The 26,480-nt window shown below is 34.6% G+C and overlaps 1 protein-coding gene across 4 annotated transcripts in view; it reads left to right on the top strand.

The window, feature by feature from the left end:
* LOC135202945 (bridge-like lipid transfer protein family member 3B) overlaps window positions 1-25,956 on the top strand; it is a 318,889-nt gene extending 292,933 nt beyond the window's left edge. For all 4 annotated transcript variants that reach the window (XM_064232430.1, XM_064232433.1, XM_064232432.1 and 1 more), the window contains 3 exons: window positions 7,218-7,490; window positions 10,924-11,077; window positions 11,437-25,956. In XM_064232430.1, coding sequence (XP_064088500.1) covers window positions 7,218-7,490; window positions 10,924-11,077; window positions 11,437-11,600 — 591 coding nt within the window. In that variant the 3' untranslated portion in view covers window positions 11,601-25,956. The remainder of the gene's footprint in view (window positions 1-7,217; window positions 7,491-10,923; window positions 11,078-11,436) is intronic.
* Window positions 25,957-26,480: the final 524 nt, after the last annotated feature.

The raw sequence follows: 26,480 nt of genomic DNA, 5'->3' as shown, positions 1-26,480 counted from the left end.
GCTCTACAACACCCATGGGACAATCTGGACGTTTACGCATTTCCTCCATTTTGTCTAATTCGTCAGGTTCTGAACAAGGTAATGCGGTCTCAGAACCTCAAAATGACTCTGGTAGCGCCTTTATGGCCGAAGGCAGAATAGTTTCCTAATCTGTTGGAACTCCTAATAGATGTGCCGAGAGAGTTACCTCCGTGGAACAACCTACTATGTCAGCCGCACGTGGAGAGGTACCACCAGTCGGTGAAGTTCCTATCACTTCACGGATGGAGACTGTCAAGTATCTCCTGCGAGCGAGAGGCTTTTCTCAGAAAGCAGCAACACAGATGGCAGGAAATATCAGAAGGTCATCTGCAGCGGTCCACCAAGGAAAATGGTCAGCATACTGTGTTTGGTGTCGTAGAGGGAACTTGTCTCCACTCGGAACCACTATTCAACAATTAGCAGATTTTCTGATATATCTCAGGACAGAAAGGTATACGTATGTCTGTATCTACTGTAAAGGGGTACAGGGCTGCTCTAACCTCGGTCTTACACATGGAAGGTGTGGACATTTCTTCTTCCAGGAGTTGGCTATGTTAATGAAGAGTTTTGAACAGTCCTGTTTGCTGAAGGAACTAAAAGCCCCAGATTGTGATTTGACCATGGTACTGAGTAGTCTTACAAAACCTCCCTACGAGCCATTAAGACAGTCCACAGATAGGAGCCTGACCCTGAAGACAGTCTTCTTATTGGCCCTAGCTTCAACCAAAAGGGTGGGGGAACTGCATGGTCTGTCATATGTGGTAAAACATTCGAGAGGTTGGAAGTCAATGGTATTCGAGTTTGTCTCAGAATTCGTAGTTAAAACTCAAAACCCATCAATAGTGAATGGCAGATTTGACTTTTTTTTTTTTTTTTTTTTTTTTTTTTTTTTTTTTTTTTTTTTTTTTTTTTTTTCCATACCTTCTCTGGCAGAATTTGTAGACAATGACAAGGAAGAAATGCTTCTGTGTCCCGTCAGAGTACTAAGAGAGTACTTAAGAAGGACAAGGCATCTCAGGCCGGGGTGCCAGAGGCTGTTCGTAAGTACAGGATGGAACAAAAAGGAAATGTCCAAGAACACAATATCGTTTTGGCTGAGAGAAATGATCAGAAATGCATACATGACAGAAGACGGGGTCAAATAGCCGAGAGAGGGCTAGAGCTTATGACAACAAGGGCTTGAGCGCTTCTTTGGCATTCAAGAAGAATATGTCTGTGGAAAGAATTGTGAAAGCTGGTATTTGGCAATGCCAAACAACTTTCACTTCTTTTTATTTAAAAGATGTTGCCCATACATCCTTGGTTACTTTTTCCTTGGGTCCAGTGGTGGCGGCCCACCAAGTTGTGTAGCTCATCCAGTACCCCTGGCGGGGGGTCAGTTTGTGTCTAGTCTAAGATGAAGGTATGAAAGTAGAATGAATATTCGAGATGACTGGTCTTTCTTCTTTACTACTATCTTTCTACTCCTTTACCTACTGGCAGTATGAAGGAGAGCACCATCATGAGCTGGAACGGACTAGATGCAGGTGAGGTGGTCAGCCATACTGTAAAGATAATCTAGAGTATAGTATACTTTTCAGTAGCAACGCACTCCTCTCGGTAATAGGGAGAGAGAGGGGTGATAATAGATCTAGATACAAGGGACAGGAGTGGTTTATGAGAATGGAGAGTTCTCCCATCTTCCGTAATGTAATAAACCATGGCATCATAGGAACACCCAAGGAACACCCAGAGAGGGAAACCAATAGATTCTCATATACTTTTGTTCAAGGGTCAATAGTCCATTGTCTTAGAATACACCTACTATTCGGAAATGGATAAAGGTGGCAAACTCCCAGTCAGTTATAGAGACTTACCTCCCACCAATAAATAAGTCTATCCTATCCTAATGTTAAGACCGAAGGTTTGTTTCGTATATGAACAAATGACAAATTTTTAACCATTTTGTATTTTTCATAACTAACAAACCTGAGGTCTTAACAGATAAAGGCCCACCTCTAACCACCCCTCTAGCAGTCTAAACTGGGTTGGAAGAGTAACTGTCGGGTCACGGGACGCCAAGGGCATTCTGGGTACTACATACCGTGTGACCTGGTATAGATGCCACTAGTCCCTGAATCACACGAGTTTATTGTTAATTCTACCGGTTTCCAGCGTGGCACTAGTATTATCCTAATGTTAAGACCTCAGGTTTGTTAGTTATAAAAAATACAAATTGGTTAAAAATTTGTCATTTTAGAGCCTTAAAGGTTCTTGGTTTCTACTTCGGTTTTTATTGGTCTTGGTTTATGTCAGTTGTTTTTCAGCAGTGAATATTTATTTAAAAGGTTGTGTTTCTTAATTTGCAAGATTTTTTTAGACTGTTTCCATAGGAATGGAAACCAAGCAACTGGTATAAAAAGACTTGTAAGTACTGTATATTTTCAATCTAGGTTAAGACTGTATGAAGAATGAAAGATAGTGCATAATATCTTTCTACTGAAATCTTTGGAAAAAAGTTTAGTTAGACCACATTCTGTAGTGCTTAACGTTATTTAAACAAATTAGGCTTGAAACAAAACCAAAAAGATTTGCTTGCAGCAATTTTAGTGGTAATACAGAATATCACATTTTTAGCATCCTATGCAAGGTACATTTATTCCTTTTGATCCCAACATTAACCCAAGTTTAAGCTAGACATTTTTTATTTTATTTTTGTTATTAATTTTTTTTAAAATGAGGAGGCAAAGAACTCATCATTGCCACAGCATTTTGAGGTTCACCAATTGTCATATTATTAAGTTGGAACTTAATTTGGTCTTAAAGTAAGCTTACAGATTTTTTTCCCCTGTTTAGAAAACTGGCCTTATTATTGTGGCCAGGGAATTGGAACCAAATTCTGATAGGCTAAAAATTTGTTTAGGGGGACAGAAGACCTTCCATGCTTTTATTATAATGCACAGTATCAGTAACGATCATTAAATATGAAATTAGATATATTTAACAGTGCTGTAATTTTGGTTGCTTTTAAACTGAGAGGAAGATGGTGTTGAACAGAAAACCTCCTCATCCAAAACCTTTATTGTTCTTAGTGATCTAATGAAGGTGAAGGTTATTTAGCTATTCTATCTTGATTGACTGATTTTCAGAAAATTTCTATGAGCTTTTCCCATATTCAGGCATTGTTTCTTTGAAGCGTGACTTTTTTTGTAATTTTAATACTTTTTCTGCAAATTCATTAATCATAAATGGCCTGGGACCTTTTGACTGACTTGCAGCCACTCCATCCTGATAGATCTTGGAAAGAAGAAAGCCCCCCATGTAAATACTCAGACCACTTTCTACTGTCCATTGTATTTCTTTTTCGTAATACATTTAATTTTTCATTTATCCTAACATTATCATTTTCTGTTTTCTCCCTCTATAGGCTATAATAATGCAAATGAACAGGTAGCTCACAGAACATTAAAAGTGTATAAGTTTAAACAACCAAAAGAGTAAAATTCAACTAAATTATGTTTTGATTTAATTTTTTTTTTGAGGATAAAAGTTGTTCAAAATTTTTAGTTAGGAAAACAGAACTAAGTTCATCTTTGCATTAAGCCTTGGAGTTTATATAAAAAAAAGTCTTAGAAAAAAAAGTCTTTCAATGATTAAACAATGGCAGAAGTAAATTCATGAAGTATGTTGTAAACAGTATTAGAAGGTATGAAAAAAGACAGTACATATTAAGGGTAGTATTTTGGTCAAAGCAATTTTATTGACTGGATATCAACAAAAATATATAAATTTTATGTTAAAGATTAAAAGTAAATTACATGAGCATGTGTTAATTTATTTCAGTTCATGGGTTCTCAGTCAGTGTGTGGTGCTTCAGCTGACGCGATCACAAGATGCCAAAGGCATTGTGGGAGATCCCACATAGGTCGTAATCAAGCACAGATGCCAGTAGTTCCTTGTGTACACTATTGTTTTGATTAATTTTCCCAGTTTCCAGCTAGCACTAGAAGATTTATCCTAATGTTAAGACTGTAGGTTTGTTAGTTATACAAATTGTTAAAAAATATTTTTATATTTCCAAATATGTATACTACTGACTAGTATTCTTGAAAGCCCTGAATTTGCAAGGAAGTCTTTGGGCCAGTAAATTATTAGTAGAAAAATAAAGAAGAGAAAATACTAATAGACATTACACCATCTAGAGAAGACTCATATAATTTGCTTAACACTATGAGAGAACTTAATCAGTTTTAGTCAGTTTTAAAGAGTCTACCATAACTACCTGTAACTGGTGATAAATAACCTCCTGGCTCTAGCACCAGGTCATACGGTTAAAATTTCATGCATTCAGTCCTGGGTTTGGTTACATACCATATGCTATGCTTCAGGAAATATAAAATGCTTTATATTAAATATCGTTGATTGAAATTTTAAGGAAGTATACTCTTTTCTGATGTGTTGGAATTACAGTAGAAACCTGGTCCTCGACCATATTAGAACTCGACATAGTCGGATTTCCAGTATACTTTGCATCAGAGCTGGAACAAAAAACTGGAATCTGACCTGATGAACCATGTGTGTGTGTGTGTGTGTGTGTAAACAAAAGGGTTTTGATCAGTTGGGTTGGTGCTATTGTTTTGACCAAGTACATGCTTGTACAGGAATATTTCCTTAGTTTTTATGGCTTTCTGTACTGTATTTTGATACAGTTGTGGGTCCCAAGACAGCCATTACAGACAAGCAGAAGAGGAAAACATCAAGAACCACAATTGAACTTAAGGAGGATATTATTGAAAAGTATAAAAAAGGCATTTGTGTGACTTATTTAGAATCATATTTTTAATATTTTTCATTTTACTGTAATAATTAGGCTTGTTTTTCAATGTTTTATTGTTAGCAACAAGTGTTGTGCCTACCTTTTACATACTATGCCTAGCCTAGCCTATGGGGCTCGGTTAACCATTGGTAATATGGCCGCATTGGACATAGACCAGTTTTTTTATGCAGCATACATTTAAAAGTACAAAATGGATGTCAGATACGATATAATTTAACTAAACTTATTTAATGGTAATTTAAGTGTAATGTTTGTATAAAAAGGCAAGGTTAGGGTAATAAGTGGTGGTCTTGAATGGATTAACCCATTTTCAGTTAGTATTTCAAATAGAAAAAATTTATTCAGATTTCAACTGAATCACATCTCACCGCTTCTTCTGGAACAGATTAGCGTTGAGGTCCGAGGTTCTACTGTATATAAAAGCCACCTTTTTCCAAGCCTCAGGAAAGACAGCTTAACTACTAGCCCATTGTATAGACATCACATAGAGTCACAACAAAGCCATTTGGCAGTCCCCAGTTATAGGCAGACTGTTTGTGGTGAAATGGCAATTCAGTTTTATGGCGCTTTTCTATATGGTGCCATAGCATACCTAACAGAGGTGACATTAACCGGTTATCTGCGGTTAATGGTGGTTTCAACTTATCGGCACCCACCCGAGAACGAAACCCCCACCGATAACTGGGGACTGCCTAATACTTAGCTCATTTTATAGCCATATGAAATAACCCAAATACTTTGGTCCCTCTTGAAAGAAAGAAAACGTTATTTAGTAATATGGTGTATGTGGGCAAGGGCAGATTCTAGTTTCTTATATATACTATATATATGACCAGACTTCTGATTATTCCTAATCCTGTTGCTTCCCGTTCAGCTACCTCTTATTTTAACTGAGGTTACATCTACAGAAGCAAAGCCGATTAGGGAGCATTTTAAGTATGTAATACAGATGAGCTCTCTTTTTGGAGAACATGCTATGCCATATCATTCTGCTCACCTCCATTTTTGGAGAGGCATATAAGCAATAAGTAATCCATTTCCAGTTCACTAACAGCAGACATTCTTAGAGTGGAACCTTGTCCATTTTTCTTGACCCTAGCTGACGCTGGTTAAATGGTGGGTGGGAAACTGGGATGGCGTCATGAGCCTTCCAGCTCAGGTTGTATGTGACATTCTATCAAAGATAACTGTAATTATATTTTTGTAGTTTTCCTTCTATTTTCTCAACTAAAGGTGCCCTTACAGCCAAAGTCACAACACAGCCGCACTGACAGACAAAAGAGAACAGCCAAACAAACCCAGTCACTTTTTCATTCAGAATTACTGTACGCCAACGGCTGGAGCCCTAACCAAAGTCAGAACAAGAGCCACTCATCTTTACATGACCAGAGCAGCAACAGATGCTGATATAAGACCAGAGATGTTCCACCTTTCATAACCAGAACCCCTCCAGTGGGTTGAGTCGCAACAATGGCCACTCCAGTTTTCGTGATTGAGCCACTTTGGTGATAGAGCTCCAACCAGATCTGTTGTACTGGTCAGAACTACTCTAGCTTTCAGAACCCAAGGACGTTTGAGGGTAGGGGTTGCTAGACATACACCATTTTCTTTAATCTAAATGATGGCACTGGTTGGCTGATGGACAGCAACCTGGGATCAAATCACGACCTTTCCAGTACAAGTGTAGTGTTATTGTGCGTCATGTATTATAGTTATCTCTAATTATTTTTCCCTTAGTTTTTATTCTTTTATCCTTCATGGGTAATATATTTTGCAGAGGCTTACCTGGCAAGTTTATGCAATATTTGCTTTCTCCCCTGAATTTTGTCCCCTTGAAACATTTTTTTATATCATTAATAAAAATATAGATACCTAATTACAAGGAATTTGTACTTTTTGACATTGAGTGTTTCAGGTAAACTTCAGTTTCTTTTTGCCTTGTTTGATGAGAAGCATGTTTCATGCTTAATGTATCATATATTGTAGCAGTAATAATTGTTTGATTATTAATGAGGAAAACTTAACAGAGATGGAAAGGTCATTAATTGTGTGTTAGTGGCAGTCATGATACTTAATAATAATAATTGATAACGGTAAATGTAATAGACATTTTTATAGACTAATTTTTACTTAATAATAATAATTGATAATGGTAAATGTAATAGACATCTGTGTAGACTCATTTTTACTTACATCTGAGAGTTTAATGTATTCAGTTAGGTATCATTTCATTATGACATGTACATTGTGTTTATATTTTTCGCCAAAATGTAACTGGTAAAATTACAATAGAGTAGAAATTAACCTTTTATATTTTAAGTTTTGTTATTAATTTAATTACTACGATCTTTCAATGTTTACATCCTGTTGACTGTTACAGACAAAATTTAGTAGTCGTTGCCGTGGGTGGTCAGACTCTATGGCATCTACAGAACCTTGCTGTCTTAAGGTTCGTTTGGAGACGAATTTGACTCCAATGGCTTCTGAATGTGAAAAACCAGTTGGAATCTCAGGGGCTCCGTTGCCAGTTCTGTTAACTCCTTTCCTTAAAGGTCAAGTTGCAGATTTAAGTATGGCCATGCTCATGAGCACAGTGACTGGGCTTGTTGATTTAGTGGAAGATGAGATTTTACCAAAACCCCTTCCCATAAAGGTTAGTATCAAACAAAAATCTGCATTTTGTAAAATATGCATTATTATGTAATGTGAAGATTGATTCACTTGCTGTGTAGAGTTTATGTTTTGTTCTTAAAAGTAGAGAAGCCCATATTAATCCATGGTTATCATAATGAAAAGTGTATATACAAGACAGGTTTTGTTGCTTATTTATTAGATTTCTTTATAATTTCCTTGTGGGAACAGGATTGCTTGAACATTGATAAATGGATTTTGATAAAACTTGTTTGAAAGCATTCATGCATTGACAGTCAAATTTTTTAACCCCCTATGCATTTTAGGACAGCTGAGACTGTCCTGACTTTCAAATGTCATGTGCTTAGGGTTTTTGTTCTTTACCTAGGGCCAATGATTTTAATTAATATACTCAATCCACAAAGGGAAGATTTTCATCACATAAGAGATTTATCGTATGTTGAATGAATTTGTTAGTTATTTAATGAAAAATTTTCACTTATGGTAATTTGATGAACCACATTATAAATATTACCTGCCTAATTTTGTCTCAGATGACTTGATTAAGCTTTTTCTGAAGTACTTTTTGAATTGCTATAATTCAGTACTATTCAGGTAATCATGATTATTTCTAAATCAGCATCACATTTTTTGACAGGATAATTTTAATGATTAGTGTCTTTTTTTTTTTTCCTACAGAGATACAAACTATTGCCTTTTACAATAGCCTTCAGCACAAGCTGAGGTAATGGTTGAACTTGGTAACAAGGTAGTTAAGTGGTGGCAAAGGGAGAAATACCCTTCACTCATCTACCAACACTATCCACTTTTCTCTGACGTAGTGCAATACAGATATGTTCTCGTGTCTCTCCCTTTGACCACGTTGGACTGGATGAGTAGTCTGCCACCATTGCTTCTTCATTGCATTTAAATGGGATTCTTTTTATACTGTGTACCTTTCATTATTTTATGTTACTTGGTCTTGTTTTTTCTTTCATTATGGAGAAAAAACATGACCAACACCTTTGTGGGGTACTTGGGCATCAATGTGGTCACTCCATGTCCCCCTTACAGTAGACCCACATGAGTATTACTGTATTGCTCCTTTTTTTTTTTTTTTTTTTTTTTTTTTTGATCAAGATTGTACAGTCTTTCCCCAGTTACTTATACGCATGCAGTGATCCTCTTCCCAACCCATATTTAACAAACCTTTTTTCATTTCATTTTGTCAGGGGACAGTGAATTGTGAGACATTCAGCAGTTGTTGTCTTACGAGCCATTATTAACCCACCCGCATTGAAGGTGATCCTTCAAGTGCAGTAACTTCTTGTAGCTGAACCTCCTGTAGACAGATGTTTTGACATCTGTTCCAGACCAACCCTTCAGTGTGGAAGATGAACAAGGCTTTTCAGATAAAAAAGAGGAAACTTTCTTCCTCTTACACCTCCTCCTTCCTCATCATTGTTGTCATCTTCAAGATTGTCTTGATCCTTCTCCTCATCTCCAGACTCATTTCCTCCACTGAGGAGAAGGGGAAGGCTTAAGCCTCATGTAAGAAGTCCAGGAGGACTTCTCTCAATCACTCTTCCTTGTTGCAGGTGGCAGGAGTGCCAAATTACTAGCATGTGATCATCATGCCTCTGGGAGGGCTATTGCCTTCATGCATGCCCATTTAGAACAGATGATGCTCCCCCTCTCGGGCTCACACTGGGATGAAGCTGTACATACACCTCACTTTTCTCATATGTGGTCTGTTGGCCAGGTGAACACACACACACACACACACATGTCTAGGGTATTGCAAAAGGGTAAGTTTGTGCAACCTGTTCTTTCTATGCATGCATGATCTTCTGACTACGTGTGTTTTGATAAAAGGAATGGTTATTTCACATGCTCTTCCTATTCATAGAGGGCAACCTGCACTTCCCCCTCACTCAGTGTGCATGTGGTTCCCTGAGCAGTTGCAATTCAAATGCTTGAGAGAGAGGTCTTCTTTGATCTCTTTCACCTTTTGTGTGTGCTTTTCTGGTTTTAGCTGGGATTCGTTTTTTCTGTTTAATCTCATAATTTCCACACTGAGCAGACAGTAAATTGTTCCCCCATCCAGTTCCTGGAAAATAATAGAATTTATATTTGATTATTTTTGGAATGATCGGGCATCCACAATTGCTACTATTTAACTTTGTGTGTGGTGGTGGTGATTTAAAGTGTTTATCCATAAATTTACAACTTAATAACAAAATAATAAAAAAGTGTTGATCCATAAATTGACTCTGGCTGCTCTTCATTACCAATAGTAAAGTTTCATCTAGTGCTGCTCATTCAGCAAGCCACTGCCTTCACTTTAACACTTGGTGAGAAAATCTTCTGTCAGGCTGGACTTCATGGTTTGCATAGACCTTGGATTTCCCCACTTGATGGTGTTATCCTTATCTGATAGATCATGTAGGAGACTTTTCCTTTAGGTGTTTTTTGCTAAAATGGAAGTAAACCAGCCCCATGGAGCATAATATTAGCCCTTGTGCAAAGCCTTGGAGCGTACGTGAAGGGACCCTCAGCTCTCACTCATTCCCATTCAATACAAGTACTACAATGAAAAAAGAGAAAAGACTAACATTAATCAACAACCCCTACCCCACAAAAACAACACAAATATAATAAATAAATAATCTGAATCCTAAAAACTAATTTAAAAATTGCCTAACCTAAACAACCTAATAACAAAATAATAAAAAAACAAATCAAATAAATAAAAATCTGAATCCTAAAAACTAATTTAAAAGTTGCCTAACCTAAACAACCAAATAACAAAATAATAAAAAAAACAAATCAAACATTCATTTCGCACAAACCAATTTCTTCTTTACCACCACACTCGGATTGACCTTTTCACAAAACTAGGTTAGAGGAGTCGTGGACACTCCCTGATTACATGTGCAACAGGGAGCATGACATTTCCAGGTGGGTAAGTCTTTCTCACCAGATGCCACATAAGCTATCACGTTTGTCAGTCATCCTGCTTGAGGAATTCCATATTGATTGCCAATAGTCCATCCTAAGGCAAGCCATGAATTTTTTGAGCAATTTAGTAAAAGCTCACCTGCTAGCTAGGCCTGTTGAGAGCTTTCAGGATCGCTAATTTGTACCACCACCGTAAAAGCCATAATCCCCTTAAGGTTACTGAGGTCCCTACATTACTTACAATCAGTTGTGTGGTGGGTTTCAGCCACTGCACTTCTTCAAGGTTACTCATCCCCTTGTTTTAATGCTTGCTGGTTTTAGGACCACAGTGGAAAAGGTATGTTTCCATTTATGAAATGCAATGGGTTGTATTTGAGTAGGAAGAAGTAACAAACATTACTCTATAATAGGTATCTTTCCTAAGTACTCATAGCCCTTTAGGAAAATACAAATTACCTTATGAAAGTTTTTTTATATTTTCTTTTTTATCTCAGATGGAAGTGGAACGTGTACGCTTAAGGTTGACTGAAGACAGAATACCTGCCAATATCACATCCCCAGGGTCGGTTCCAACTCAGTTATGGATTCCAAAAATGGTTATAGAAAGAGACATGGAAGGTATATTTACCATATTACCACAGGTTGAAGGTAAGAAATAATGTATTTATAAGAATCACAAAGCCTTTTATATTGACTGTACAGTTAAGGAAGGCAAACGGAGCTATTAACCCCTTTGTCTCCTGACTTTGCAAGTCCTGTCTATCTCAGAGCCCAAGCTGTTCAAAACAGTGTTTTCATGTGTTTCCAATGTATGTTATTGTTATTCATGCTGGTACAATCTTGTGACATTTGAATTAAGAAAACTTCTACTAATTTTTTGAGTGTTGAAAAAATATAAAAGTCTGTGTCATTTAGAAGAAAGGCTTCATAATTATGTTACAGTAATTTGATTTGCTATTAGTATACTCTGTTGCTCTATTTAACTATCCTGTTTTCCACTTCCACAGAATCAGATGAGGTACTTAAGTTAAAATCCGAAAGAGATCGCTTATCGGCAGAGTTAGAAGAGGCAAAGCGGGAAATTGAGCGACTGAAGGGTGTGGGCAAGAATTATTCTACTTTGACACTTGAAGGTCAGGTATCATCTGGTGATTCCTCATCCAAGTCCTAGCTTACATGTATCTAGTGCTTCCAATCACGTAATAAATCATGAATGATAAGCACAGGGACTTGTACAGAGATTTTTGCTGGTCATAAAAGTCTCCAATATTAATATTGTAGACTGGTGACCGTGTATGTGATAAACCCACCTGAATAAAGGGCCAGTTTTCTTATGTAAGCAACAAGCATTTAGATTTATAGAGACCACTACTTTCGTTGGGGGAAGGACATGGAAGACAAAGTACCATATTTGTTTTTCATTTAAAGTAAATAACTTGATGATGATGTGCATCCGTCCATATATTTGTAACTGTTCCTTTGTATTTCATGTTACATATCTATAATAACTTAATGATATAAATATATATATAAATATATTTCCTGGCAACCAGTTATAGTTAATAGATGCTAATCATCATTATTTTTGTAGCCATTGATTAATATATTTTTTTGGGATGTCATCCGTCAGATTTTATGATGAGCTTTGATCTCATTTGTCATTTTTAGAATTTGAAAAATGAAACTTTGTGTTGGTATCTAAGTTCGTGGTTTCTGCTGAACAACTCAAGATTATAGATTGATTTACACTTCCATGTCCATTTTAAAGTAAGCAATAATGAAGTTCGATATGAGAGAAAATTCAGCGTATTTAGTGACGAAGGACTGATTAGCAACAGTCGTGAATTAGCTATCAGGAGATGGACTGCCTAGTGTCAGTTTCAAATTGATCAATGAGGGACTGATGCAGTTTTACGAATGAGAAACTGATTCTGTTTGAGAGCCCCCAAGAGTTTGGCTTATTTTGCCATGTTTATTTTTTGTTTGGAACATATGATTTTGGATGATATTTTGCAGTGTTTTTTAGGATTAATCATTTATTGTAGTTTTATTTGCAAGCTAGTCGCAAACACAACTAAACACAGGAGTGTCTGATTGTATATATATGAAATTCTATATATATACAAAATGCAGCATTTACTTGTAAAGTAAATTCTAGTAAGTATTTGTTACATATATAAAGTAAAGTGATGAAAATTGGAAGTCGAATTGTTGGTTTTTTGTTGTTATTGATTTGCATTTTTTGTATAATATTGCTTTTGTTTTCATAAAGAATTTTTTATATCATATGTAAATTAATGCAATTTATGCCATAAATAGTCTTGAAAATTTTTAAAGAAGGTACAGTAGTACTAAATATAACTGTATCATAATTTTAGACATGTATAAGAAAAAATCAGTTAAGGAAAGGGAACACAGCGTTAATTTCAGAACATATGAATTAATTTTTTGTCCAAAACATTTGGTTTGTTTTTGTAAGTCCCAGGATTTTTTACCATCCTTGAAGGTTTAGCTCAGCATTGAAGCTTCCTGGCCTTTTAGGAAATCTTTCCTGAACTACCTAATATTCATAATATTAATGCTACATAACATATGCAGTATTAATAGTAATATAATGGTGTTAATAATATTAATTATTAAAACAGCCAAACACCTTAAGATGGAACTTAATGCAATTAGAAAAGGACAGTGGCTGACTACCTCAACCAGTACCAAAGGAATATTCTTCTTTCAGGATATAGTGTACTCTTATGGTCTTACTGATTAAGCAGTTTTTCAGGCTCTTATTGTTGGGTTTGTTTTTCTGCGAAGATTATCCCTCTTCTGTGGAAGTTCGTGAAAAACAAGAGTTAACATTTCCATTTTGGAGCATTAAAAAAATGGAAAAATTGACAATGAGATTAAATTAAACAGTCATCTCAAAAACTGAGTCATACTTCTAGTTCTATAAAAAAGAATTTTGTTTCTGATTTTTTCAAGGATTAACCCTTCCTCTTAAAGATTTTGTTTGGGCTTCCGTGCCTATAGTTTATTCTTTAAATCTCTCAAAACGTGTGTGTAAATTTGTTTGGGTAATTAGGGTGTAGTAAATTTGATATTCCAGATATTAAATATTTTTTGCAAAGTTCTTAGTAGTCTTCTTTTTCTGCAAAACTGTAGTGTATCTGCAACTAAGTTAATTGACCAGAAAACCTTGGTCTTGTGCATAGCTAAATCATCTTTGGTAGCTCAGGCATTTCCTTTGACATAGTATTTCTTCATGTGGTTGATTACAACTGTATCAGAGTCCTGAATATATCTCACTTTCTGCTATATTCTGGAAAATGTTTACTCTGAATATGAAAGTACCAGTACATCAAATTGCTACCATTAGGGAAGATGGGAGTGTCTGTTTTCTCCTCTAGGTTCTGTATGTGTGGTAGCAGGTCATCTCAGGAATTGTGAGTAGATTGAGTTGAATAAGTTCAGAGGTGGTGATTCATCTTAAACGAAACCTTCCTTTTCTGTTTAAGTGGATCATAGCCAGTGTATAATGGGCTTGGTAGAGGTATGCTCCCTTTCTCTTGTTACTGCTGTTATTGTTGATTATGTATTTTCATTCTTTTTGAAGCGAGAAACAGAGACAATCTAAGTAAAGTGTGCCAAGTGTACCTTCAAATAGAGGAACTTAGCTTCTGGCTGTGTAGGTCAGGATACGTAAATCTTGGCACCGCTTAAAAGTTTGAGAACTGTCAAGTAAATAGCAAGAGAATACAGAGGTGGAGATGACCCCTGTTGCCACAGACCATTAAACAAATACTCCCAACAAGTATGCAAAGGCTGACTGAAAAATTGGGATGTAAAGTGCTCAGTGGACAAAATAACATTTATGCGAGTTAAAATTTCATTATTTATTGCTCCTTTTACCTGAGGTTATATTATTTACTGCATAGTATTGCAATTTGCTTGAGTTTGAAATTTTATGATCTTAGGATTTTGAGGTACATGGTATGATACTTTTGACTTTAAGCTGGAAATTCACATACATTCAAATAATTCATGCCTTGTCCTGATTTGTCCAGTTTTTAAGTTTTTCCCTCAGTACGTATATACATTTGCCATGAGAGAGCCAGGATTAGTTGCAGATCCTTTTTCTAATATTTAAGTTTAATTTATTTTGATTTTTATTTCCATTTGTTTCTATCTTGTTGGTCTTATTCTGGATGGATTGCTTTTGTTATTTTTAGAAAATTTCAACATGCTGTTCTATTGAACACACTTGAATCCTACTAACCTGGTGGTACAACTGTGCATAAGTGCTGGGCATCCCTATTTAGACCTTTAGAATTGTCATTTAACATAGACTTCTACTGGAAGGTTTGCAAGAATTTCTTTATGTATATGATAAATGAACAAAAATTGATTTAATTAAAGTAGTGCTGAAATTAAAAAAGATGAATGTAGATTACCAAAGTAAATCTCTACAGTTGTGTATGTGTGTTCCCTTTACTTTCCTGGAATATTTTTTTATATAAGTGGTGAGTTATATCTACATTTCATTGTTGACTGTAACAGGAGGTTAGTAGATATAATGAAATCTTATTAATTCTCCAGTGATTCACATCAAGGTATGTCATATCATATATGAAGATTTAAATTTAGCATAGTATAAACTAGAGGTTATGTGTAACTAGTGTTTTGCCAAGTACAGTACACAGTATTCAATGCTGACATTTATAATGTTTCAAATCAATATCTTGTTCTCAGTGTAAACTTTTGTGGCATATATTTAAACCATATCTGCCCTTCCTATCTGTTGGTTTATATGTGTGCTTTTCTGTAGCAGCTGATGTGATTGTGCAATTAGGGTTTTACTTGTGTACATAAGGATCTTTGTTGTGAGTGGATGCCTTTGCAAAAGCGTGCTGGTTAGATCCTAATGGATGAGTGTGAGATTTCATTTTCGTATATTGTTTATGAATTTGGGTTCCTTTGGACCATATTTTGCTATTGTAGATTTGATTTTTATATATACAATATATACATATATCTATTTTGGTAATCGAAATGGCATCTCTGCTACACCAAATGGCCATCCATATAGTAGCTTAAATACTGTATTTACATTATTAATCAATATCCTCAGCATAAGCTACCAGCATCATTTATAGGCATTAAATTCTGTCAGGCACAGAAGATTACTGTCGTCATTCATTATGATTTTTAAATTGTGATTGTAAAACTGAAATTTTTTGTTGAGCAATGGGGAAGCATTTTTTTATGCAATAATGATAGTGATATACTATGTACTTTCATTTTTTTTCCATAAAGAATTTAATTGTAAAAATGTACCCTTTTATTTTGTGCAATACTAATTATTGTATAATTAGACATTGAATAAACCATTTGTGAGTTGATTCATAGAGCATTACAGTATAAGTTGTGTGACAAGAAGAATGATTTAACAGGACGTTGAAAGAATTTCTTTTTTTTTTTGGTAGAAGGAATTTTTCAGTAGTATAGAATAAGAAAAAAAATGTAAATGGGCATTTTTTCTGTTTGTGTAATGGTGATTTTATGAAAAGATTAAGATTACATTTTTTCTCTGTGTAATGGTGACTTGATAAAAAGATTTAGATTAAGTTGAAAATTTAACTCTCAATTTCCAAGGAGCTTTAAGTGTTTGCTCATATAAACTTGACTGATTTAAGTTAGCCACATCTATTTCTGTATCATCATGTTGCTATTCAAAGTGCAATCAAGTTCAGAGCATACTATGACTTGTGAGTATATATTTTCTTTTAACTGTTTGGTGAAAAGGGTTTTCATCAATGCTTGGAACACCAACATTCATATGAGCCAGTTGACTGATCATATTCCTTAATCTGAACATAATTCATGGATTAGAAACTTTTTCCTCTTTGGATACTCCTTGAAATCCAAATATGTTTAGAGTTCCACAAAAATAAGGTAAAGGTACAGTGGCCCCCCCGCCTATTCGCAGATTTTTCTGTGGAGCATATATCCACATTCGTGGAAATTATTCACTAATTATTGTATGTTTTCATATTTTCGTGACTCAATACATTTTTCATGATAAAACATAAAATACTGGAGCATAAGCATTTTAGAGGGCATTTTTGGTGTTTGTACTATCAAAATAAGCAGTTATAAACATTTTTAGAGGGATGTTAAGTAGTATTTGTGGATTTTAGCCATGGGGGGTGGGGGGGTCGCTTGTGGTCCTTGTCCCCGCGAATCCCAGTGATCGACTGTAAAGTTTTTTGTACTTAGGTTATGTAAGATTTCCATAAATAATCAAAAGCTTTTTTTATTTATATTGGACACCGGCAAGTTTCATGAGGCGATTGTTATTTTGTGTTGGACACTTACAACTCCATAAGTATTTTGTATATTGGGCTTGTACAAGTTTCATAAAGTGATGTTAGGTAAGTGGACAGAGCTAAAGGAAAATAGGTCGTGATTGTTTTTCATTTGGTTCAGTTAGATACTATAATACAAAAATTAAGCATCATACTAATCACACACATGTACAGCAGCCATATAGATGCCTGATGAGTCATGAGGATGGCTGATTGACATACATAATGAGAGTGGAAATTGTAGCAAGGTTAAGTTAGAGAAGCTAAATAACCAAGTAAGAAAAGATCAGAGGTGAAAGGATGAAGGAATACAGATGGAGGATTAAAGACGTGAGGCAAAAGACTTGAAAAGGCTGCTGAAGTTCAGTGCACAAGGCATACCAATGGAGGTACACCAGTATGAGGGCATCCCCATCAAGATACACGTGCGGTTATGGGTGAACATCTTAATAAAAGATGCACTCACTGCCTTCTATACTGCTAACTTTTGCTCTACCTCTGTTGGACTATACTATACTCTCATGTTAATATTACCAGTCTTGTGGGATCTTAATCCTTGTGATGTTATTGCTGTAATCCACAGGTGGGCAACCAGTTGCTTGCGAGCAACCTCTTCAGGGGAAGTGAATTTAATGCTCATTACCCCTGATGCAGCACTTTATAATTAAACATTTATAAATAAACTATGAGGGTGCCGGTAGACAGAAATGTTGAACACCTAATTCGTCAACACAAAATATGACATTAATATCAAAATTCATATTAACCCTAGAATTTTAGTGTTTGGCACTTTAAAGGTTTAGTCATAATAGAATGGCAATATAAACTAGATTAATTAACTTCAAAAATGATTATGAAAAAAGTGTTTGTTGCTCTCGTCTTGAAAAACAAACAATAGGATGCTCTTGATGCTTAAAAAGTTGCTCACCTCTGCTCTAAGCCTTAGTCTCCTTTCCCCAGCAGTTGCAGTTATGATTTGGATCATAACCAGGTGATGTCAGGTTTGACCATAAGCTCTTTTTTTAAATGGAAGCTTCCATTAGCACCACATGTTCCCACACACACTTGTGTACTAGTATGTGTACCACACTCTCTAACTGCCTAATATCAGAGGTTTTTCATTTCATGTACTGTACAAGTGTGATTCAGCCATTTTGCCAGTGCTTCTAAGTTCAAGAGTTTATGCTCTTTGAAAGAAGCTGTGTGCTACTTCAAAAGGGCTTTGTGCTTTCTAAGTTGGTGCTTTTAAGGCTTATTCCAAGTGAATGTTTGCTCATTTTGATCAGCAATATTAATGATATTAGTATTTGAAATTAGCCTCATTATGAACTGTTCCTCTTTTTTTGTACAGTGTGGCCAAGTTGGTCAGTGAACATCAATATCTTCTTACTTTTTCCTTCAGGTCTTATTAGAAAAAAATCAGCCCACACATTAATACATATGAGTGGATGTATAGAAGGGAGTGATACTGAAAATACAAGATGATGTTCTTAGAAGGATGGAAAGGTGATAATCCTGATCATGTGTGATTGGTTCAGGATTTCTCAGTGCAGGTTCATACGATGATTTGTCAGTGCAAGTTTATAGTATGATTTGTCAATTTAGGTTCATAAGATATTTTATTTTTAAATCTGTAATGTGAACTACTTGTCATATCCCTCAGATTCATTCCTTGAAGAGACATGTTTCAGATTTAGATGTGGGTCCTTTTTGTTGAAAGTAATGTTTTTATAATTGTTTTCTTTGTCACTAGTTTTTCATTTTGCTTTGTAGTGCAAAGAAAGACTTAAATTCAAAGATATGTGCTCTTTTATGTGGTCTCTTATATACTAATTTGTAATGATTATGATGCTAGTCATTAGATTTTATAGTGTTTTAAACAGCTCCTGTAATCACACTCAGTACTTCATCTACCTGTTTGGTGACTTATTTGTTGAATAGAAACTTTTATAAACCTAATTTATGAATAAATTTATGTATAATGTAAATGACTACTGAACTTTTTGAAATATGGAATATGGTTTATACCAAAATTAATTTATGAATAAATGCCGATTGTTCATGATTGTTAACAACTAAAACTGCCAGGTTTAGTCAGTGATGTAAGATTTTCCATGTGCATTGAAGTAGATTAAATTCCAAATATTATATGTCATTATTGTAGTGCTAGAGCACTTGATCACAGGTGTTGTTATTTTTGTGCAGTTAGGGTTTTGAGTATAGTATATAAATACTTAAGCAAACACGATTTTACATGATTATGCACTCATTGGCATTCATGACCTTTGGATTAATTTGAGTTAATAAATTAATTGCATGTGTTTAAAAAAGTTGTATTAGTAGGTATTGCAGGTACTGTTTTTAGCAAAGATCTTAAAATTAATCAGACTTGGATTTAATTAGCTTGGCCATGTAATTCAACAAGGAATTAAAAACTAGTTGTTGGAAAAGGTAGTGATGATGTGTTTCAGAAATAGTGATAAGGGAGTAGTCTCTCCATCATGGGGTCAGGTGAAAGGATAATTTAAATCATAATAACTTGGTGCCATTTGTTAAGTATTTTTATATCACTGTTCTTTGGGCCAGCCCTGTTAGAGTCAAGAAACACAACTCAATGGCCTGTTAAGTTACCTTACAGTTTATCCATGTTGCATTGGTGCTCATTTCTTTTGTTAATATTGATAAGGTTGTAGTGTATAAAACGCCTCTCTTTTGCTGTATTTCTGTCGTGTGTGTGTGTCTATGTACATACACTTAATATGATAATTTTTAAGCAGTTACATAAAGGTACTCTATAAGCATGGTGTATTTTTAATGCTATGCTATTATTATCCGTTAAGGCATAAATCTTAACTCTTTGTGCTCTGGACACCATATTGAACCCTAGTCTTGTTGGGCATTATGTGCTGAATGAACATTACCTCACCTCGAAGGGCATTAAGGTACTTGCCAATTAACGACTGGGTATGTTCTTGATAATTCATCATAAGTTGAAAGTTTCTGTAGGTCTGGAAACTATGTTTACTGTATGTATTGTGTCATTAATGCAATAACATTTGTTACTTTTACAAAATGGCTTTGTCATCTGTTAATGTTTTAATTACATAAGTACAGTATTAATTCTTTTATTTCTGCATTGCTTTTCATACTGTGTATTCGAAAAATTCATTTTTGAGAATTATTTTATATTTTAATGCTTATATCTAGGAAGTTTTGGTCTTAGGTGTAGATGAAAATTGAATGTGGCCTTTTTTATTTAATAAAATATCACTAGAGAAATATTTAATACAAGTGTTTGTATAGCCACTATCTATGCATATAAAAGTTATTTGCTGACACTATCTTTAAGTAAGAGATTCATCAGTGAATGTTATATTTGGCCCAAGGAAATATCTGTATAAAAAACATGCCCAGACAAATGTTATCGTGTCACAAATAGGCTTCACTTAATCGTGATCAACCTTGTTTTGAAATGGTTAGTTTTGTTTTTAGTACAGGTTTGAAAAATTGGTTCCATTTTGCTTCATTACTTATTTTTTAAAAGGTGCCAGTTTAGTAGTTACTATTGTGATAATCTATTTCATTCATCATTCATTTTGATGTAATTGTGACATTTTTTTCTGAGTAGCATTAAGTACAGCAAATGTTTTGGGTCTTGTGAATTATCCATCATTAACTTTTTATGAAAAATTAATTTGTTAATAAATGATCTCAGCTGTGTAATAACTGATCTCAGATATTAAAGTTGCAAATTGAGTTAAGTAACCTGAATTTATACACACTAACATTGAAAATTTAGCACTTATTGGTTTAACAATGTGATGTTCATTCTGAAATTCTTGAATATTATAACACATTAGTAGGGTTGAACTATAAAGATATTATATCCTAAGTAAGTTAAAGCAACCATTGGCAGTGCAAGTGATGTATTAGGTGCTTAAAATGGGGAGAGTGAAGAATATTCTTATAGCTAACATTGGCATCTTTGAATAAAATGGGACTTCTGACCAAAGTGATTTAGTCCATTTAATTGACAAGGCAGTAGATTTTACAAAATATAAAATTTAAATTGTAAAATGAAAAAGCAAAACCTGTTTGGTGATGGACAGTGATGTGCGCTCCCGTGGATCAAAATTCATAATTTTTTCAAATGAAGCTTTATTTGATCGATTGATCTCTTGAAGGAGTGCAAAAATTAAAAATACTTTTCATTATTTTAATATTAAGTCATTCAGTTTCATCACTGTTTATTTGTCTTGCCCCTAAGATAAAAATTCTCTACCTTTGGACTGTGAAGAATTGTGCAACAAATAACAGGTTGTGAATGGCCCCTGAACATCATAGGCTTATCAAAATAGTCTCGACACAGATTTCATATATTTTTTGTAAAGTAATGCCAATACTTATTTTTGGCTTTAAATGATTGAACTTGTGTTTTTTCTCTTATGAATTTTATTATTTAATGACTGTAACTTTTCTTTTATGATCTTCTAAAAACAAATGCTGCTACTTGCCAAATTTTAGGGGAGGGGCAACCTGTCATCCCCCTCTCCTGTACTTAATGCCTCGGTTGTCGCGAGTTCGAATCTCGGCCATTCCATTGAGAAGTGAGTGATGTGTATTTCTGGTGATAGAAGTTCACTCTCGACGTGGTTCGGAAGTCACGTAAAGCCGTTGGTCCCGTTGCTGAATAACCACTGGTTCCATGCAACGTAAAAACACCATACAAACAAGCAAACAAACTCATACTCCATTTGCGTTAAATTAAAACAAATGCCAAATAACGTTAAAATTACTGCTTCTTTTCACTAAGTTTTTAGTCCAGCAGTTTGGTACTACACAGTGATAATGGTAATAGTACATAATGATGATAATAAAAGTATGCTGTATGGCCACCCATCATGTGGACAAAGAAGCACATTGCCCCTTTCTGAAAGCAGGAATGACAAACTGACAATCTGATCTTTAGTGAGGATGCGTATAAGTCAGAAATTGTATTCACATATATTATTTGTTCATAAAATTTGCATACGCTCCTTGACACAACACACAATCGAACATAAAATGCAGTGGCTTGCACTATGCAATTCATACTAGGGGTTCTAAATCTTTAAGAGACTGTACAGTTTTACTTAATAAAGCAAATCAATCAATAACCTTTAGCAAAGACACCTGTTTTCATAGCTAAATTGAGTGCAGTCAGTGTATCATATGGAACCACAGAAATTTGTTGTTTTCCTTAATTTGAGAAGTGTTATTGAACCCCTTCAGAACTATTCCAAAAGCTTCCCTTATACAGCAAAATAAAGTTTTCGTTCTACATATGACAAAAAGTATGTATTGGTGAAAAGGTAAATAAAGATGTTGATTATGCAGCCAGAGTTGTAGGTACAATGACCAGATCCAGTGTAACCGCTATGGATGTTTAATGAGTAGCCAGCATGCCCCTAGTCCCTTGCTGCAGTGAGCACAAGTTAACACTAACAATTATATAGTACAGTACTATATTTTATTTGAATGCCCAGACTTCAACAAAAAGCAAATCAGTTTTAGAAATGAATCAGTAAATGGAACTTTATCGAAACATCCATCATTTTCAGTTTGTTTAATTATTAACTTTTAAGGAATTGTATGTTATTAAAAAAAATTTAAATTCTATTAACGACCAATCCTTCGGGCCAGCCGTGTCAGAGTCGAGTAACTGTGGTCTGATAAACCGGTAAATAATAATATAATAAATTTTGTGGTACGTACTCGCAAAAAAAAAAAAAACTTTCATACTACTTGTGATCTTGAGTTGAATTTTTTTGAAAATTAAAGAAAATATCCCAAATACCTACAATAGTTATGTCAAGAAGGTATTCCATACAGTAGTTCGTTTATTGCAAGCCAGTGTAAAAATTTTCTGCAGATGAAGTAATTGAGCCAAGAGCAGGAAGGTACAGTTTAGTGATTCATAAAAGTATGACATTTTTATTTACTGTCTTATTTGGTAACGTATAGAACCTTACCTGTCACTGTGTTGAGTTTGACCGAGTTGTTTGGAACCTCTCATTGAGGGGTTTGGGGTTCATCATTCTTGTGAGCTTATTGTATAACAAAAAACCTCTTCAGTAGCCATTTCTCATTCATGATGTTTTATGTCAGTTCTCATTTAGACCAGGATTCCCCCACAGATTCAGAATAAATGTTATACCCAACATTCATTCATCGGGTGTGCTTTGTGTTAGCTATATCTCCTCAAATTAAAAATGATTATAGATTATGTATTTAATTTTGCATTTAGTATGTGCAAACTCTTATATACCCTCCGTTTACTCATTTACTCCTTAACCATTGAAGTTTATGTGTACTGCCTTTATTAGAAATGCGAATATAGTTTTTATACAAAATTTTTGGTTGCTCAGAGTTTTAGGTGCCTCTTGAGACTTAAACAATTGAGCAGACTTTGATAAGAAATGTTTGAAATCAGGTGTATAAGGATTGTGATTTTATTGTTTTTTTTACAATAACACAGTACCTCAGATTTTGAAATTTGCATTAAAGTAAGATTTTGTGACTTTTAATAGATAAACACTTTCAATTGACAGTTTCCAGCATTTGAGAGCTGAAAACTGTCTCACCATAATGATGGATAATCTGTAGACCTTGCTCTTTATGAATTTCCTTAAGATTGTGAAAATGAAAAAGTTGATATACTGAGATATGAGTTGAAAACTTCTTTTTATGTTGAAAGTATTTTTATATCCATAAATTTACTATATTATGATGTGAGATTTAAGTGATATTTTGTTGCCATATGTAGTTGTAGCTTAGTAGAATATGGTTTATGAGAGGCAAAATTGTTTCATGTGTCTCATATTTTTCTGCATGACCATTACGTTGAGCAGGATTGAATTTACTGACAGTTGTAGTTATAACATAAAAACTGTGTTTAATAATGCAGTAGTCTTATTTACTGCATATCAACTTAAAAAGTAGCCATTGATTTATTATTTGGTTTCATTGTGAACCAAAAATCAAAGCTGTAACTGTAGGTTCATCAGAGTTATACCCTTGACTAAAGAACTTAGTTTTAGGATCACGATATTTCAGGGTAGAATAATCGAGTTATGGGAATCGTAGTATTCAGTCAACATTCCAGTAAAAAGGCTCAGTGTCCATCCATCATTTTTGAGTAATGAGAAACTAATAGTACACTTTGAAATCATGGGCATGTTACAAAATGTAGAATACAAGATTTCTGCACAATGCAGCTGGTACGGTTACCTTTAAATCATGTGTTGTTGCAAGATTTTATGCCAAATAAAGTTATTTTATGCCAAATAAAGTAAGTCGGCTTTCTCATCACATGACAAAATCTCCTTCATACTAGAACCATGTTCAGTAATATTGAAGTAGATTTTGTCAGAATTTTTAACATTCTAAATGTTGAAGGACTTCCAGTATATTAAATGATATCCATTATATTCATCTAGAAGTCTTTAAGCCAGCCCTATGATAGTAAGAAAGTTAATTCAGTAGTCTGGTTAAGACAACTTAACCACAGTGCAGCTGGTACGGTTACCTTTAAATCATGTGTTGTTGCAAGATTTTATGCCAAATAAAGTTATTTTATGCCAAATAAAGTAAGTCGGCTTTCTCATCACATGACAAAATCTCCTTCATACTAGAACCATGTTCAGTAATATTGAAGTAGATTTTGTCAGAATTTTTAACATTCTAAATGTTGAAGGACTTCCAGTATATTAAATGATATCCATTATATTCATCTAGAAGTCTTTAAGCCAGCCCTATGATAGTAAGAAAGTTAATTCAGTAGTCTGGTTAAGACAACTTGATCACAGTTTTTCACACGTGAATATTTGCTGAATATTCCTTATAACCAAATTTGTATTAGGTGTCAAGAAACAAGACAAACTTTACAGGCTCCTTAAGTCCTCCCTGAAGTGTGGTAGTACCTGAGCCCAAATATTGTGACCAAAAGCTTATGGATGTTACTCTGTAGAGTCTGCCTCAATAATGATATAGTAGTAGTGAGATGAAAACTAAAGCTAAAAACCAAATGGCTAATAGAAGTCACTACAATTTGTTTTCAGACTTCTATAGCGTCTAAGGTACCGAAATTTTCAGTAAATATGGTGACATTGAATTGGTTCACAAATTGTAAATAGATTCCCCAGGCAAAGATATGAGAATGATTAAGATTTGGAAATGTACAACATCCAAGAAAGAAAAACGAGGAATTTGATGGACAAAATTTCTATTAAAATATAAAATAATAAATTGTGCCAAAATGACTTCAGGTGTACTTACAATAGATCAGGTAGTCTAACAACTTGATGGAATTATGGAACACAAGAATGTACTAAAAGGAATCAAAGTATCTCTTGATCTAAAGAATTTTTATTAAATGTAAATAGAGAACTAAAATTGGAGAAAACGGTACAAGAGTAACTGCCGAAGAAGCAGTATTAGGACTGGAATAGGTTCTGGTGATTAAGGAGATGGGAGGAACCTTAACTCTGTAAAAAAAGAACTGCAGCTTGTTAGTTAGTGATCTTGAATCAGAGGGGTATGAATAGAGGATGTAAACATACAAATGCTGCAGTTTGTTCAGTTGGGTTTTATCTTAGCAATGATAAAGTTTCTATTAGAATAATGTCATAGTTTACACATTCTTTGCCTTCTTGTTTGTGCATTTATAGACATACAGAGCAAGTTTTTCATTCTTTCAGTAATGAGACGATTTAATAGGTACATGAAATTTAATTAAATTCTATCAGCAGCTTTAGGAAACTCTTCAGTGCCTGCAGTTACAGTTTTAACTTAAATCAGCTTCTGATGATTCCTTATGTGTAAATAGAAATCTATACTTCTTAATAGTATCTCTACATGTTACCAAAGGTCTTCAATTATTTCATTCAAATGTCTTTCAGGTGAATTTGGTTTAACAGCATTTTATTTGAGAACTGAAATGATAAAACTGAACGTTACATTTTATTTTAAATATATATACTTGTCTCTTAACAACGGCTAGAATGATTATTGTATCTGCTTGCCAGTGTAAGATACGGATTCCTATACTGTATTGTAAATAGAAACAGGATGTTAATGTAATTTGGACATTCTTGTTAAAATTAATAATAAAAAAAGATTCAGTAATGAGCCTTTTAATCACAATCCTTCTCTTTTGCACATCACTCTCAACTGTACAGCTGATATTTTGAACTTGAAGAACCTTTGAAACCCCATAAGCTGCAGAACACACTGAAAATTTTTCACAGTTGTTCGTACTGTCTGGAAGCTTCCAGCAAAATTCTTCACACATCTGGGCACTTTGGTAAGTGCACCAAGAAGTTGGCAAGCATATTGCAGCTTATTTTGTACGGATACCTGCGCTATAGTTAGTGTGAGAGTATTGCTTTCATAGGTGTTCATTCACCCCTCCTAAACTCTTAATGCTGGGGGTGTTTATATTGCTGACGTCTGGAAGAGTTACTGAGAACATAATTATTGTAGTCTTCAAAATCAGGATCATAATTTAGTGCTTAATTAGTTATTTTGGGCTTTGTGATCAAAGATTGCCAGCCATGAGACTAGAATTAAACACTAATTTTGCACCAAAAGCTGCAACCTTACCTAATTTTGCACCATTCTTGCAGACCGCATAAATACTTTATTATACC

Source organism: Macrobrachium nipponense, chromosome 33, assembly GCF_015104395.2.
Source record: "Macrobrachium nipponense isolate FS-2020 chromosome 33, ASM1510439v2, whole genome shotgun sequence".
In the NCBI taxonomy this organism is placed as follows: Eukaryota; Metazoa; Arthropoda; class Malacostraca; order Decapoda; family Palaemonidae; genus Macrobrachium; species Macrobrachium nipponense.
Note: the sequence above shows the minus strand (reverse complement) of the source record. Positions and strands in the feature narration are given on the sequence as shown.